This window comes from Humulus lupulus, chromosome 2 (assembly GCF_963169125.1).
Source record: "Humulus lupulus chromosome 2, drHumLupu1.1, whole genome shotgun sequence".
Classification (NCBI taxonomy): domain Eukaryota; kingdom Viridiplantae; phylum Streptophyta; class Magnoliopsida; order Rosales; family Cannabaceae; genus Humulus; species Humulus lupulus.
The window spans coordinates 4,409,027-4,421,861 of NC_084794.1; the positions used below are offsets into that span (position 1 = coordinate 4,409,027).

The 12,835-nt window shown below is 30.7% G+C and overlaps 1 protein-coding gene across 2 annotated transcripts; it reads left to right on the forward strand.

The window, feature by feature from the left end:
• Positions 1-1,686: 1,686 nt before the first annotated feature.
• On the forward strand, positions 1,687-6,042 carry LOC133816972 (polyprenol reductase 2-like). 2 transcript variants are annotated; one of them, XM_062249336.1, is made up of 7 exons: positions 1,687-1,930; positions 2,018-2,279; positions 3,328-3,677; positions 4,408-4,642; positions 4,760-4,858; positions 5,560-5,631; positions 5,770-6,042. In XM_062249336.1, exons 2-7 carry the CDS (start codon positions 2,124-2,126, stop codon positions 5,872-5,874), a joined length of 1,017 nt encoding a protein of 338 aa, XP_062105320.1. In that variant the 5' UTR covers positions 1,687-1,930; positions 2,018-2,123; the 3' UTR covers positions 5,875-6,042. The 2 variants fall into 2 exon arrangements, with proteins under 2 accessions (XP_062105320.1, XP_062105319.1); XM_062249335.1 differs by having other exon boundaries at positions 1,688-1,930; positions 2,035-2,279.
• Positions 6,043-12,835: the final 6,793 nt, after the last annotated feature.

Below are 12,835 nucleotides of genomic sequence, written 5' to 3' on the forward strand. Positions count from 1 at the left end.
TGGGCCGCACAGCCCAACCCGTCCGTGGGTGTCTGAATACGCACGTTCCTGCTGCGTGTCCGAGAAGTCAGGGGGATATCGGGCACGTGATGGCAGGAATATGCACGTTTATCTTGCGTGTTGACTTCCCATAGGGTCGGAGCTTCCTGAGAAGCTCGTGACCTGAGCAGTTCGTAACCCGAGCTGCTCCCGTCCGTGGCCTTCGGATGTCACTCTCAGCTCCTGGGCAACAAATGCGAGCTGGAAACAGGACCCCCTCGAGCTGACAAGGGTCCGTCCTGGAAATAGAACCTCCGGCCTGCGGGAGCCTCGGACTAAACCTGATTAGTCCGAGGCTCGTCCTGCTAAACAGCCCGTGGGAAAACCAGGGCGTACAAGTTCCAAATTGCATATGACACTAATGGATATCATACAAATATTGTATGCCAACTCATAACAAATTATTTTGGATACCAATTAGTACCGAATGGCATAAGATACCAATAAATATCATATTGTATACTAGCTGATCATAACAAGTTATTTTGGATACCAACTAGTATATATACCAAAGTGCATAACAATTAATACACAATTACATATGATACCAATAAGTATCAGATTGCATATTAGCTCATAACAAGTTATTTTGGATACCAATTAGTACCAAATTACATATGATATCAACAAATATCTGATTGTATATACTAGCTTGTATAGGATATCTCCAATAAGTAGTTAAATATGGTAGTATATATTATTCGACAAGATACTAAATAGTAAATGTTTTATAAGATATACAAACAAACAGATTCTATAGGATACTAAATAGTATTGTTTTATTAATTATGTAGTAGTATACTACAACACAAAGTAAATGGAGAAATAGAATAATAATGATTATAAAGTAACTATTATTTTGATATTATTTAGTGGTTTATGTGATTTTTTTAGGAGCTAAACTAATAAATGATAACAAAATAAAATATAGAATACCAAATAGTATCCAAATAAATCAATTCTTAATATTGAAGTAAACATGGAACATTTTTCATTCAAAATAAAAATTTACTACTTTTAAATTGTTTGAAAAAACATAGAACTAAAAAAATTAGGGATTGAAAACTCAGTCGTAAAAAGCAAAGAAAATAAGAAAAAAATTGATTTAGTCATAATTAGCAAAGTAATTAATTAAGAAATTGTAATAAATTAATATTTCTAATTGGGTATATTATACACATAATTATTGAATTAATAAATTAATTTATATTAAAAAGGTAGTGGGTATACTAAATAAGTAAATAAAATTTGAATATTTATTATTTAAGTTAATAAATATTATAATATGGGTATATTAAAATATCAATAACAAATTAGTAATTATTTATAGTATAAAGAGTGTGAAGGTAAATCTTCCTTGAATATATACATATTAATATCATAATATATAAATTGTATATTAATAAATATATAATATATATAATATTAATATATCTATTAATATATTAATATGTATATTAATATATTATATATATATATTGTAGTTTTTACCTGAGCTCAATAACCCTAAAATCTACCCAAATTTTATACTATAAAATATAATTTACTAAAAAATTATAACTTAGGTAAATAAATTTTTGATTGTTATATATATATTTAAACTTATTAAAATTAAATAAGCTAGACAAAACAGAACACATATGTTTATGAATATAGGTTATATGCAGGAACATACCTAAATAACAAATTCACAGTTTCATAGAGCGCATACATATATAATTATATGTATATATGTAGGAAAACCAAGGGGCCCTTGATTCTGATTATGTGGAAACTCGTAGGAAAAGCAAAAGAAAACAAAGACGAAGCTTTGAGTCACTATCTGGCCATGGGAGCAATCTCACTCTCTATCGAATCTCAACACCGCACGCTTGGTATCGCTTTCTCCTAGGCAAGTCACAAATCCCTTGATTCCATTAAATCCCATTATTTTTTTGGTGGTTTTTATTTTTTTGATGAACCTTCTCTAACACAACAGTGGCGGTTGTTCTTCAGTACCCACCTCAGGAATTGTTTTCCTTCTCCTGAAGCTTCAATCTTTTTATCCTTTTTGAGCTCTTTTCTCATCTGGGCACTGGTCAAATATGGAATTGGGGCTTGTTTGGTTGCTTAGAGCAGCTTGGATTGCCGGCACGTTGCCTATACTCATTGCTTCGATACCTAGTTCAAGCCTTTCTTCGGTTCATGGACTTGTATTGAATTTCGCTAAAAGAGGAAAGATTATGAATTCTTCTTCGAAAGTAAGTGAAATGTCTTTATAATGATTGTGCATTGTATTTTGCTTATATTTCTATTTGGTGTGAGAAAATGGAAAAAAGATAGGAAAATTAGAGTGTTTTTTTTTTTAAAAAAAAAAAGGACAAACTTCATTGATCATTAATCAATGCTCCAAGGCTCTTTATACAGTAGCGATACCCAAGCCACCAAACTTTGGTACTTTCTGGTAGGGGTGAGCATCTAAAACGGCAAACCGCGGCAACCGACCGCACTGCACCACACTACCATTTTTTTTTAGTAACAAACTAGGAGCTCACTTAAATTAAAGTATAACATTATTCTCTAACACATCATACACAACAACTCTCATCTCATTTGCGCCTCCTTCCTATCACCATCTCTATCACACACATTTTTTAACACACTTACACCGTGGAAAACCACCCAAACCATACCGTAAAAAATTGTTTGTTTTGGTCGGTTTGGTGCAACGAAATCACACCGTACGGTGTGTTCTAGCTACTACACCGCACTTGTAGCGTAGTGTATTAAAAAGTGTTCAAACCGCCTAATCCACACCGTGTACACCCCTACTTTCTAGTTTGGCTAAGGAGCGAGTCACCCTAGGACTGTTTACAACTAATACCATTTACATTATTACAAGCTTGGTAAATATCATTAAGGGCAATCTCTAAGGGAGAACTTAACACCCTCCAACTTGAGGCAATCCGATTCAAACCAAAGACAGTCATAACCCAATCGTATACTAAGCATGATCTCTTGAAGAATGGCAATAGTCAAACAATGCTCTGATGGTAAATCTCAGTAGCAGTGTAAACATTGATTGTTTTTCTTCTGCACTTAATTTTGTGCTTAAATTATTTATTTATTTTGTATACAAACCATGAAAAGGTCTATGTTTTAGTGCATTAAAATTCAGAAATGTTCAGGTACTTCAGTTGTCAAAGTACTTTTCCTTATGATATTCGCTTGCTCTTTCTTCCATATATTTACTTTTTTAGTCTTTGTTGTCAAGCAAGCTTCACTAACTTTGCTCTTCTTCATATGAAGAGATTCACAGTTCCTCAAAAATACTTCGGTCATTTCTACGCGGTGGCTTCGGTGTGGACAACATTTCTGCTCGTTACAACTTTGATGTATGCCTACAAAACAGTGCCAATAGTTTCAAAGCCGTTTCACTATTCTACATTTGTAAGCCAAATAGCAGGGGGGTCTCAAATCTTTTCATGGCTCAAAAGTCACACAGCTCCAGTGGAGTATAAATATAGTGTTTGGAGATCTGTGTTTCTGCTTTTGTTGATGGAAGTTCAAGTCTTGAGACGCCTTTATGAGACAATATATGTGTTCAATTATAGCTCCTCAGCTCGGATGCACATTTTGGGTTATTTGACTGGCCTCTTGTAAGTTATCTGAAATTATATTTATTTACTATTAACTTTCTTGTTATAGTTTTTCTCTTTCTTGCTTTAGCTGTTATCTCGGGGGTGTGGTTTATACGTGCACATTCATAAATTAGGCAGTTATATATTTACATATACATATATATATAGAGAGCTACTACAATGCATCCATTTTTTTGCAACACCGGTGCATCTTTTTTTTATTTCAGTACCTGAATAGTTATAATCCCAAATTTTTTTATATGATGGTGTACATTATAGCTATCTAGAACATCCTACAAAATTTTAAGAAATTCTGAATAAATTATGATACCGAAACATGGTCTAAACTGTCTGTTGCACGTGTGCCTATTTTGTTGTGTACGCATGTAAAATTTGACAGTTTGAACTCTGTTTTCGGCTTCGTAAACTATTCAAAATTTCTTGAAAATTTGCAGGATTTTCTAAATACCTACCATGGGATTATATTTATCCAGGTGCCGAAAATAGGAAAAAGATGCATCGGTGTTGCAAAAAAAAAGATGCGTCGTATTCGCTCGCTATATATATATGTATGCGCTCTATGAAACTGTGAATTTGTTATTTAGGTATGTTCATGCATATAACCTATATTCACAAACCTATATGTGGTCTGTTCTGGTGAACATGTAAAATTAGTAAATTGGACAGCAATGATGATATTAGCTACCAACAGTCACTCTTTAATAACTTTTGTTATTTTCTTAGCTAGTTTCTACACAGCAGGGCCACTGTCACTTTGTTGCAACTGCATTCCGGAGGTGTACAAATTTGTGTTGAATGGAGTTGCTGAATTCATTGTTAAAGGCAAGAACCGCATGCCAGCCTTGGAATTTGACTGGTGGGAATTTGCTATTCCTCTTGTGAAGCTTGGTTGGCTACAGTGGATTGGTGCAGCCATATTTTTCTGGGGTTGGGTTCATCAGCTTCGTTGCCATGCTATTCTTGTATGCCTCTCAACTCAATATATCAAATATTTTCACTTTAGATTCAACATTTGCTTCATATGACAAAATTTGCTATCCGATCACATTATCTGGCTCATGTGACAAAATTTGCACCAGGGCTCGCTTCGAGAACACAAAGCACAAGCCGATGAGTATGTTATTCCGCACGGTGATTGGTTCAAAATCGTGTCATCTCCTCACTATCTGGCTGAGATTGTAATTTCTCCCCCTCTTTCTTTCATGTTTCTTATTTCCATGCATATCGTAAGATCTAAAATGAAGATCCAGATTTATATTCTTAAAATATGTTTTTGAAAATGTGATTGGTTCAGAATACGTAAACTGTTTTTGAATTTTATAGAGTTGAGTATGTGATTGGTAAAGAATCTGAAAATATAAAAAAGTGATAGATTTGTAGGATTTTAGGATATAATGATTTGGATTGGCAGAAAACATGAAAGTAGTGTTTTCTATTTTGTAGCTTAAAATTAGAATCAGTGTTTGGATCTAGAATTTGAAAACAAGCAATCGATCAACTATTCATGTGGGTCTTACCATTTTTAAGTTTTAACAAGAGAAATTGGTGAAAATAGCTTCTTTTTTTAAATGGTTTTGCACTCTGACCTACTTTTGATATTTTTTTGCAAAATGACTTTTGTCTAAAATTCGACCAATTGTCTAAATTTTTCGACCAGCTGTCTAAAATTTACGACTACCTGTCTAAATTTTCGACTAGCTCTCTAAATTATGAGAGACTATTTTGCAAATAATTATTAAAACTAGGCTAGAGTGCAAAATGACTTTAAAAAATAGGTTATTTTGCCAAGAAGCCCTTTTAACAATCATAAAATTGAATTTGGATCCACTGCTAATCAGGCCCTTTCTTGTTTTCACTTGCTTTTCTGACAACGATATAGGTTTTATACTTGGGTGTTCTAATTGCTAGTGGAGGAAGGGACCTTACAATCTGGTTACTATTCATATTTGTGGTAAGCATAGTTATTTTCTGAACTGCATCTTGAAGACACCAAACTACACTGAAAGTCTCAAAATTTCCCTCCCTGCATGACACTTTCTTGTAATATTTTGATACTTATTGAAACTTCTTTTTGCTATGTCATTTGCAGGTGGCAAATTTAGTGTTTGCAGCAGCAGAAACCCATAGATGGTACCTTCGAAAATTTGAGAACTACCCCAGAAGTCGGCTTGCTATTATTCCATTTGTTTACTAATAGTTTATGGGCTATTCCTAAATCTTTGAACAGATTCTAATCTGTTTCACCTTAAAGAAGTCATAAGGAATATCACTATAGAATCAATTCAAATAAGCACGATATACTTGAGTCTTTGTGTTCCTATTGGGAGGAGCAACTAATAATAAAGTGAAAAAGGTTTCTTCATTTTTAACTTTATTATATATTAGTTTAGGTTGTTTAGTAACTAAAGTTTGGATTTTTTAAACTTTAATATTTTTTATAGAGTAATATTAGGCATACACTCATTTTACATGCTAAAAGAAATGTACACAATGATGTGATACGTGTATCTTAAATCATGTATAAAAAAGAGTGGCTCTCACTCAAAAAATTTGAAGGGGCTTTTTCATAAATACATATTTTTATGTTTTATTTTTTACATTTTTACATCCTTTATTTTTTTTTCAATTTTACTAACTTAATTTTTAAAAATATGATTTTAAAGTTTTATAATTAAAAAAATACAGTTTCAACTAGACATTAACCCCACAACAAACAGTGTTGGACAAGCAACTTAAAATCAATTAGACAACAACTCTATACTAACGTAGCGTTGAAAAAACAATTACAAATCAATTAGACGTCAATTCAATGCATTAACTAAAAATAAATTAAAAAGCAATATCGAAAGACTTATCCCTACATTTTAAACTGTAAAAAATAAACTCAAAATAAATTAAACCACACAACAACTAAAAAATAAACTTATTATTAACATTAACCAAACTTAAAGCAACAATTCTTTCCAAATTTTTGCAATAAATAAACTAAATCATAAAATACATAAACTAAGAAATTTAGCAAATGCTCAACTTCAACTAAAATTGACACAACAACTATTTCTATTTTTTTGGCAAAAAATAACCCAAATAAAAAAACATATCAACTAAATACAAAATAAATTGAAACTTTTTGTTTTCTCAAAAGTAAATGAGAACAAAGTTTTCTATAAATGTTTGTGTATATATATATTAGTGAATGTATATATATATATATACTAGTGAATGTATATATATACTATATATACCAGTGAATGGCTCGTGCCAACCCGTTGGTAATGTTACTTTTTCTTTTGCGTTTTGCTAGAAGACTATAATTTTGAAATGAATTAGTAAAAAAATATATTTGCGTTTTGAATTTTTGTACGTGAAGAAAGTAAATAATATTATAAATAAATAACTCATAATTAATAATTTTTTTCTCTTGGGCTTGAAAATTGAATTGAATATATTATTATTATGTATTTTTCCACTCCTTTGGTTTTCTGACCATTTTTCTTTGTTTAATAAATTCATAGTTAGTGACAAGATAACTTGGTTGTAAACTAATATTTTTCTAAATATTTCATAAAACTATTTACAACTTCACAAATAGTTTACTAATTTGGAAGAAATAAAATGCCTCATTCTCCCATTAAAAAAATATTAATGACTACATTGGAAATCAATAAATTATAAATATAATTATTCTTAAAAACTCCAATGAGGTGTAAAGTAAAACATAAATGAGGAGATTCAATGGAAAAGAAAACTAACACACTTATTACATTAATACAATCAATTTATTTAAATGATGAAAAAAGAACACATTTTAATTACTTAATTTTAAAAAAATACTATTAAAAAATAAACCTTAATACAAAATAAGAGAATAAAGGGAATAAAAATAATAATGAAAAATAGAAATATTCGAATAAATTTTACTAAGTAATTAATTTAAGAAAAAACAAAAATATACAATGATAGTATAAAAACACTACATGATGGATGATGGTTCTCCAGAAGTATAAAAAAACTTGACAAAACAAGAAAAGGTAACAAAAAATATAACAAATAAATAATATTAATAATAAAAGATAAGTGTCAAATTTGTATTTATTCAGTAAAAGACAAAATAATGTAATACCTAGTGTCTATACGTGTGATGATTTTATGATGAAAGAAATATAAAAAAATAAAAACAAAATAGAATGATGTGCAATTTATCACAAAATATTTTGGTTCTCAAAATTCTCTTGAACAAGCCCAAACCTGAGTTTATACGAGTGTAACATCAATTATTTTGGCAGCAAAAGCCTAATTGAAGCTATCACCCCGGCATTAAAAATTTATATTTTATATTGATATGAAATGTTAAAGATAGAAAATTTAATAAAGAGACAAAATAGAATAGGATAAAAAAAATAGATATATAGGAGATTAGTTGTAAAAACACGTGTCCTTCATTAAATTAGATCATATTATAAAATCAAGAATTTGGAGAAACAAATAAATATATATCCTATCATAAAGTTATGGAAATAATTTAACAGATATAATTAAATGAGATTTATGAACATATATACATATATTTTTTTAGAGTCAATTGAAAATCCAACAATAAAAAAAAAATTGTATAAATATAACACGTGGTGGATGGTGTGTCAATTTCTGCAACAAAACAAAAGTAAGACTGTAGCACGAAAAACCAGCTGGAAACAGTATAAAGACAGTGAGATGAGAAATATATGGTTAATGAGATATATAAAAAAACAAAATAAAATTTGGTGTTAAATTACAATAAACTCCCTAGAAAAAGCTGAAATAGAGGGTATAAAAGTAAACCAAGCAGAAATATAGTATATGTAAGATAAAATACAAGTAATAATTATTTAATAATAAAACATGTTTCTTACTACATATATAAATGTTGAATAAGAAAAAGACAACAAAAAAATCACTAGATTCACTAACAAACAAAAAAGAAGAATGACTTCAAAATTTATTCATGCATATACTTATATGGATAATTCTATGGTAGGGCTCTTTTGTGTTCTCAACCCGTGAATAGTTTTCAGTGCGATTTTTTTTATGACCATGTATATTGTAGTTATTTAGAGCATCTTGCAAATTTTTCAGAAAATTCTGAATAATTTACAGTGCCGAAAACTAGTATACAAACAGGTTGTTGCACGCATGACTAATTTTTTTATGCGCGTGGAAAATAACATGTTTGAACTTAGTTTTCGGCACTGTAAATTATTCAGAATTTTCTGAAAAATTTGCAGGATACTCTAAATAACTACAATATACACGGTCATAAAAAAATCGCGCCGAAAACTGTTCACAGGTTGAGAACACAAAGAGTCCTACCGGTAGGGCTCTTTTTGAAGGCCCTACCAAAAAAATTTCATATATATATAGGACAATTCTTCTATAGGGGCTTCACTTTAAGCCCTACCGGTAGGGCTCTCAGTGTTTCTCAACCCGTGAACAGTTTTCGGCGCGACTTTTTTTTATGACCATGTATATTGTAGCTATTTAGAGCATCCTGCAAATTTTCAGAAAATTTCGAATAGTTTACAGTACCGAAAACTAGGTTCAAACATATTGTTTGCCACGCGCATAAAAAAAATTAGTCACTCGTGCAATAACATGTTTGAACCTAGTTTTCAGTACTGTAAACTATTCAGAATTTTCTGAAAATTTGCAGTATGCTCTAAATAGCTACAATATACACGGTCATAAAAAAAATCGCGCCGAAAACTGTTCACGGGTTGTAAACACTGAGAGTTCTACCGATAGGGCTTAAAGTGAAGTCCCTATAAGAAAATTTCCCTATATATATATGTGTGTGTGTGCCTGTTTGATAGAAAGAGGGAGAGATATACATAGACAACAAGATACACATTGTCTAAAGGTTTGAAAGGCACATCACAACATGGCCAATGAGGGAGATATATATATATATTAGATACAAATAATGTGCAATAGGCACATTTGTTTAGTTTTATTTATAGAATTTATTAATTATTTTTATTAAATTTATATTAGTATCATAAAAATTTCAAATAAATATCCTGTTTTAATTAAATTATTTATTTATTTGTTTTTATTTAAGTTTATGTTTGTTCTAGTTTTTTAATTTGGGAATGATAACAAAATATTATATATAATATGTTTAATGTAATATTAAATAATATACATGGATTTTAAATTTAAGTTTCTTGCTAGTTAAAAAAAAAACATTTTGTTGCTAATTCACAATAGATTATATTATATGTTTAATATGATATTATTCTAATAAGTGAATTTAAGTTTAATTAAATTTTATTTAAGTTATAAAACGTGTGATTTTATTATTTTTAAATAATTATTATTGTAAAATATCTCAAAAATATCATATTTTATTTTGTTTAATTATTTATTATTTTAAAATAATTATCATTATAAAATATCTTATTTTAATTTGTTTAATTATTTATTATTTTTAAATAATTATCATTGTAAAATATCTCAAAAATATCATATTTTAATTTTTTTAATTTTTAATTTAATTTTATTTAAGCTTAAGTGTTTACAAACTACTGTTAAATATAAAAATATTATGTTAAATATAAGAATATTATGTTAAAGTCAACATTAAAAAAATAAAAAACTGTTAAAACAAAAGATTTTCATTATCTACACACTTATTATATATACTACATACAAGCAACATTCAATATGCATGTTTGCTTAGTTTTATTTATAGAATTTATTAATTATTTTTATTAAATTTATATTAATGTCATATAAATTTCAAATAAATATCATATTTTAGTTAAATAATTTATTTATTTTTGTTTAAGTTTATGTTTGTTCTAGTTTTTTAATTTGGGAGTGACAACAAAATATTATATATTATATGTTTAATGTAATATTAAATAATATACCTGAATTTTAAATTTCAGTTTCTTGCTAGTTTAAAAAAAAAAACACATAAGTGTGTCTTGACCTACATGTCCATATAACAACGCTAATAAGGGGTTCATTTTCATTCACAAGCAATGACAATGCTAATAAGCATATCTTTATCATTCATGCAACAGTTAATGGTCAGGCCCTATCAGAATATCTCATACTCCCTAATCAGGCATGCAGATAAGGCGTGCACATTTATTTAAAGGAAATTCGTGTAAACGTGTCAGATTCGTGTCGACACGATTATGACACGACACGATTAAGGTAAACACAAACACGACACGATTATTAAATGTGTCAAAAATACGAACACGAACACGACACAATTATTAAATAGGTCAACACGACATGGACACGATAACACGATTAATCATAACTATATGAAAAAAATCATAAAACCTATGCAAATTATTCGTGTTATTGTGTCTGACACGATTATGACACGACACGATTATTAAACGGGTCAATGCGATTATAACACGACACGAATAAGGTAAACACGATTATTAAACGTGTCAAAAACTCAAACACGAACATGACACGATTATTAAACGTGTCGTGTCATCGTGTCGTTGTGACAGTCAAAATCCTGTGATCCGTAAGGGGAAAGACCGGGTAAGCTGTGCAACCCCACACCGCCTAGGGAAGGTCAAGTGTGATGATTCTAAGACTGTGTAGGTATGGGACTACACAGTAGAAGAGAGCTTAAATGGATTGATGGGTACTACCTATATCAGGAAGGTGCATCTTCTTTTCGGTAGCCCATCACTTGAGAACTCCATGGTTAAGCGTGCTTGGCCTGGAGTAATCTAGGGATGGGTGACCTCCTGGGAAGTTTTCCCAGGAAGTGTGCGAGTGAGGACAAAGCACGCTGGAAAGACTTGTCTTGGTTTGTAGGGCCAGTCGTCATTCCAGAAAGCAGTCATAGTGATGTGGGGCGTCACATAATGGTATCAGAGCCTTGACCCAGCCGAAAGTGTGGCCGACGGGGACGTCGGGCCCGTAAGGGGGGGTGATTGTGACAGTTAAAATCCTATGATCCGTAAGGGGAAAGACCGGGTAAGCTGTGCAACCCTACACCGCCTGGGGAAGGTCAAGTGTGATGATTCTAAGACTGTGTAGGTATGAGACTACACAGTTGAAGAGGGTTTAAATGGATTGATGGGTACTACCTATATCAGGAATGTGCATTATTGCGTAAATTTAGGCAATTAAAATGTGCAAGTATACACAGTCGGCAACAAGTAATACAGTGATAAGTGAGTATCGTCTCCACAAGGATTTTAAACTAAATAATTGCAAAAATCAACTAAAGAACAATTTAAAACTAAGATAACAAAATTAAGAACATGATTGGAGTATGAATCTGAAATTAAATGGGTATACGTAATTTAATCTAAAATAAAATGAAGAACTCAGAAAAAATTAATTCAGAGAAGATTTATGTGAACAATTAGATTTGGATGGCTATTTCCCCCTATGTTAATCTGCCCATTTGTTATAGCAATCGTTTAGCAATTATGCACAGAGTTAACAGATTTCACAATGAGCCAGTAAGCTTTTTCCAAAACCCACTGATATAATTCCACAACTTAATTCAACACATTCCTATATTAAATCAGGTTGTAAAACATGCATTTATTCACCAAATCTCAGGTTATACAAGGTAGCAAAATATTCCTATTTCACTACTAAGAACTACCTAAACATGGCATTTCTCTTGCATCATTCAAGTTGATTCCACTAGATAGATTCTTTCCAAAATCTGATCTAGCTAGTTTAATTGTTAGTTATGGCCAGCAATCAACAATCATTAAACATTAATTTCACTTGAATGAACAAATGCAAATTACTAAACTCATGCATTGCATTAATACTTCATCACATAAGGTTCATAGCCACCCAAATCTCAAGGTGATTAGTTCATGTCTAAATTGAAAATTACAATCCAAAACAGAAATTGTTCATCCATAGCAAATATTCAGTTCACAAATTATAGAATCAAGAGTATACACTACAGAAAAGGAAATATAGAAGAAAGAGAATAGTAGAATCGGGTTCTAGAGTCCTCCTCCTTCCTTGGTCGTGATTCTCCTCTTGTAGGTAATGCCTTTTTCTGTGTATATCTCTCTGGTTTTTCACTGTACTCTTCTTGCTGAAAGATTTTTGTATTGTGTCCTCTCTCTATTTATGGTGTATTATGGCTGTCCCCCTTT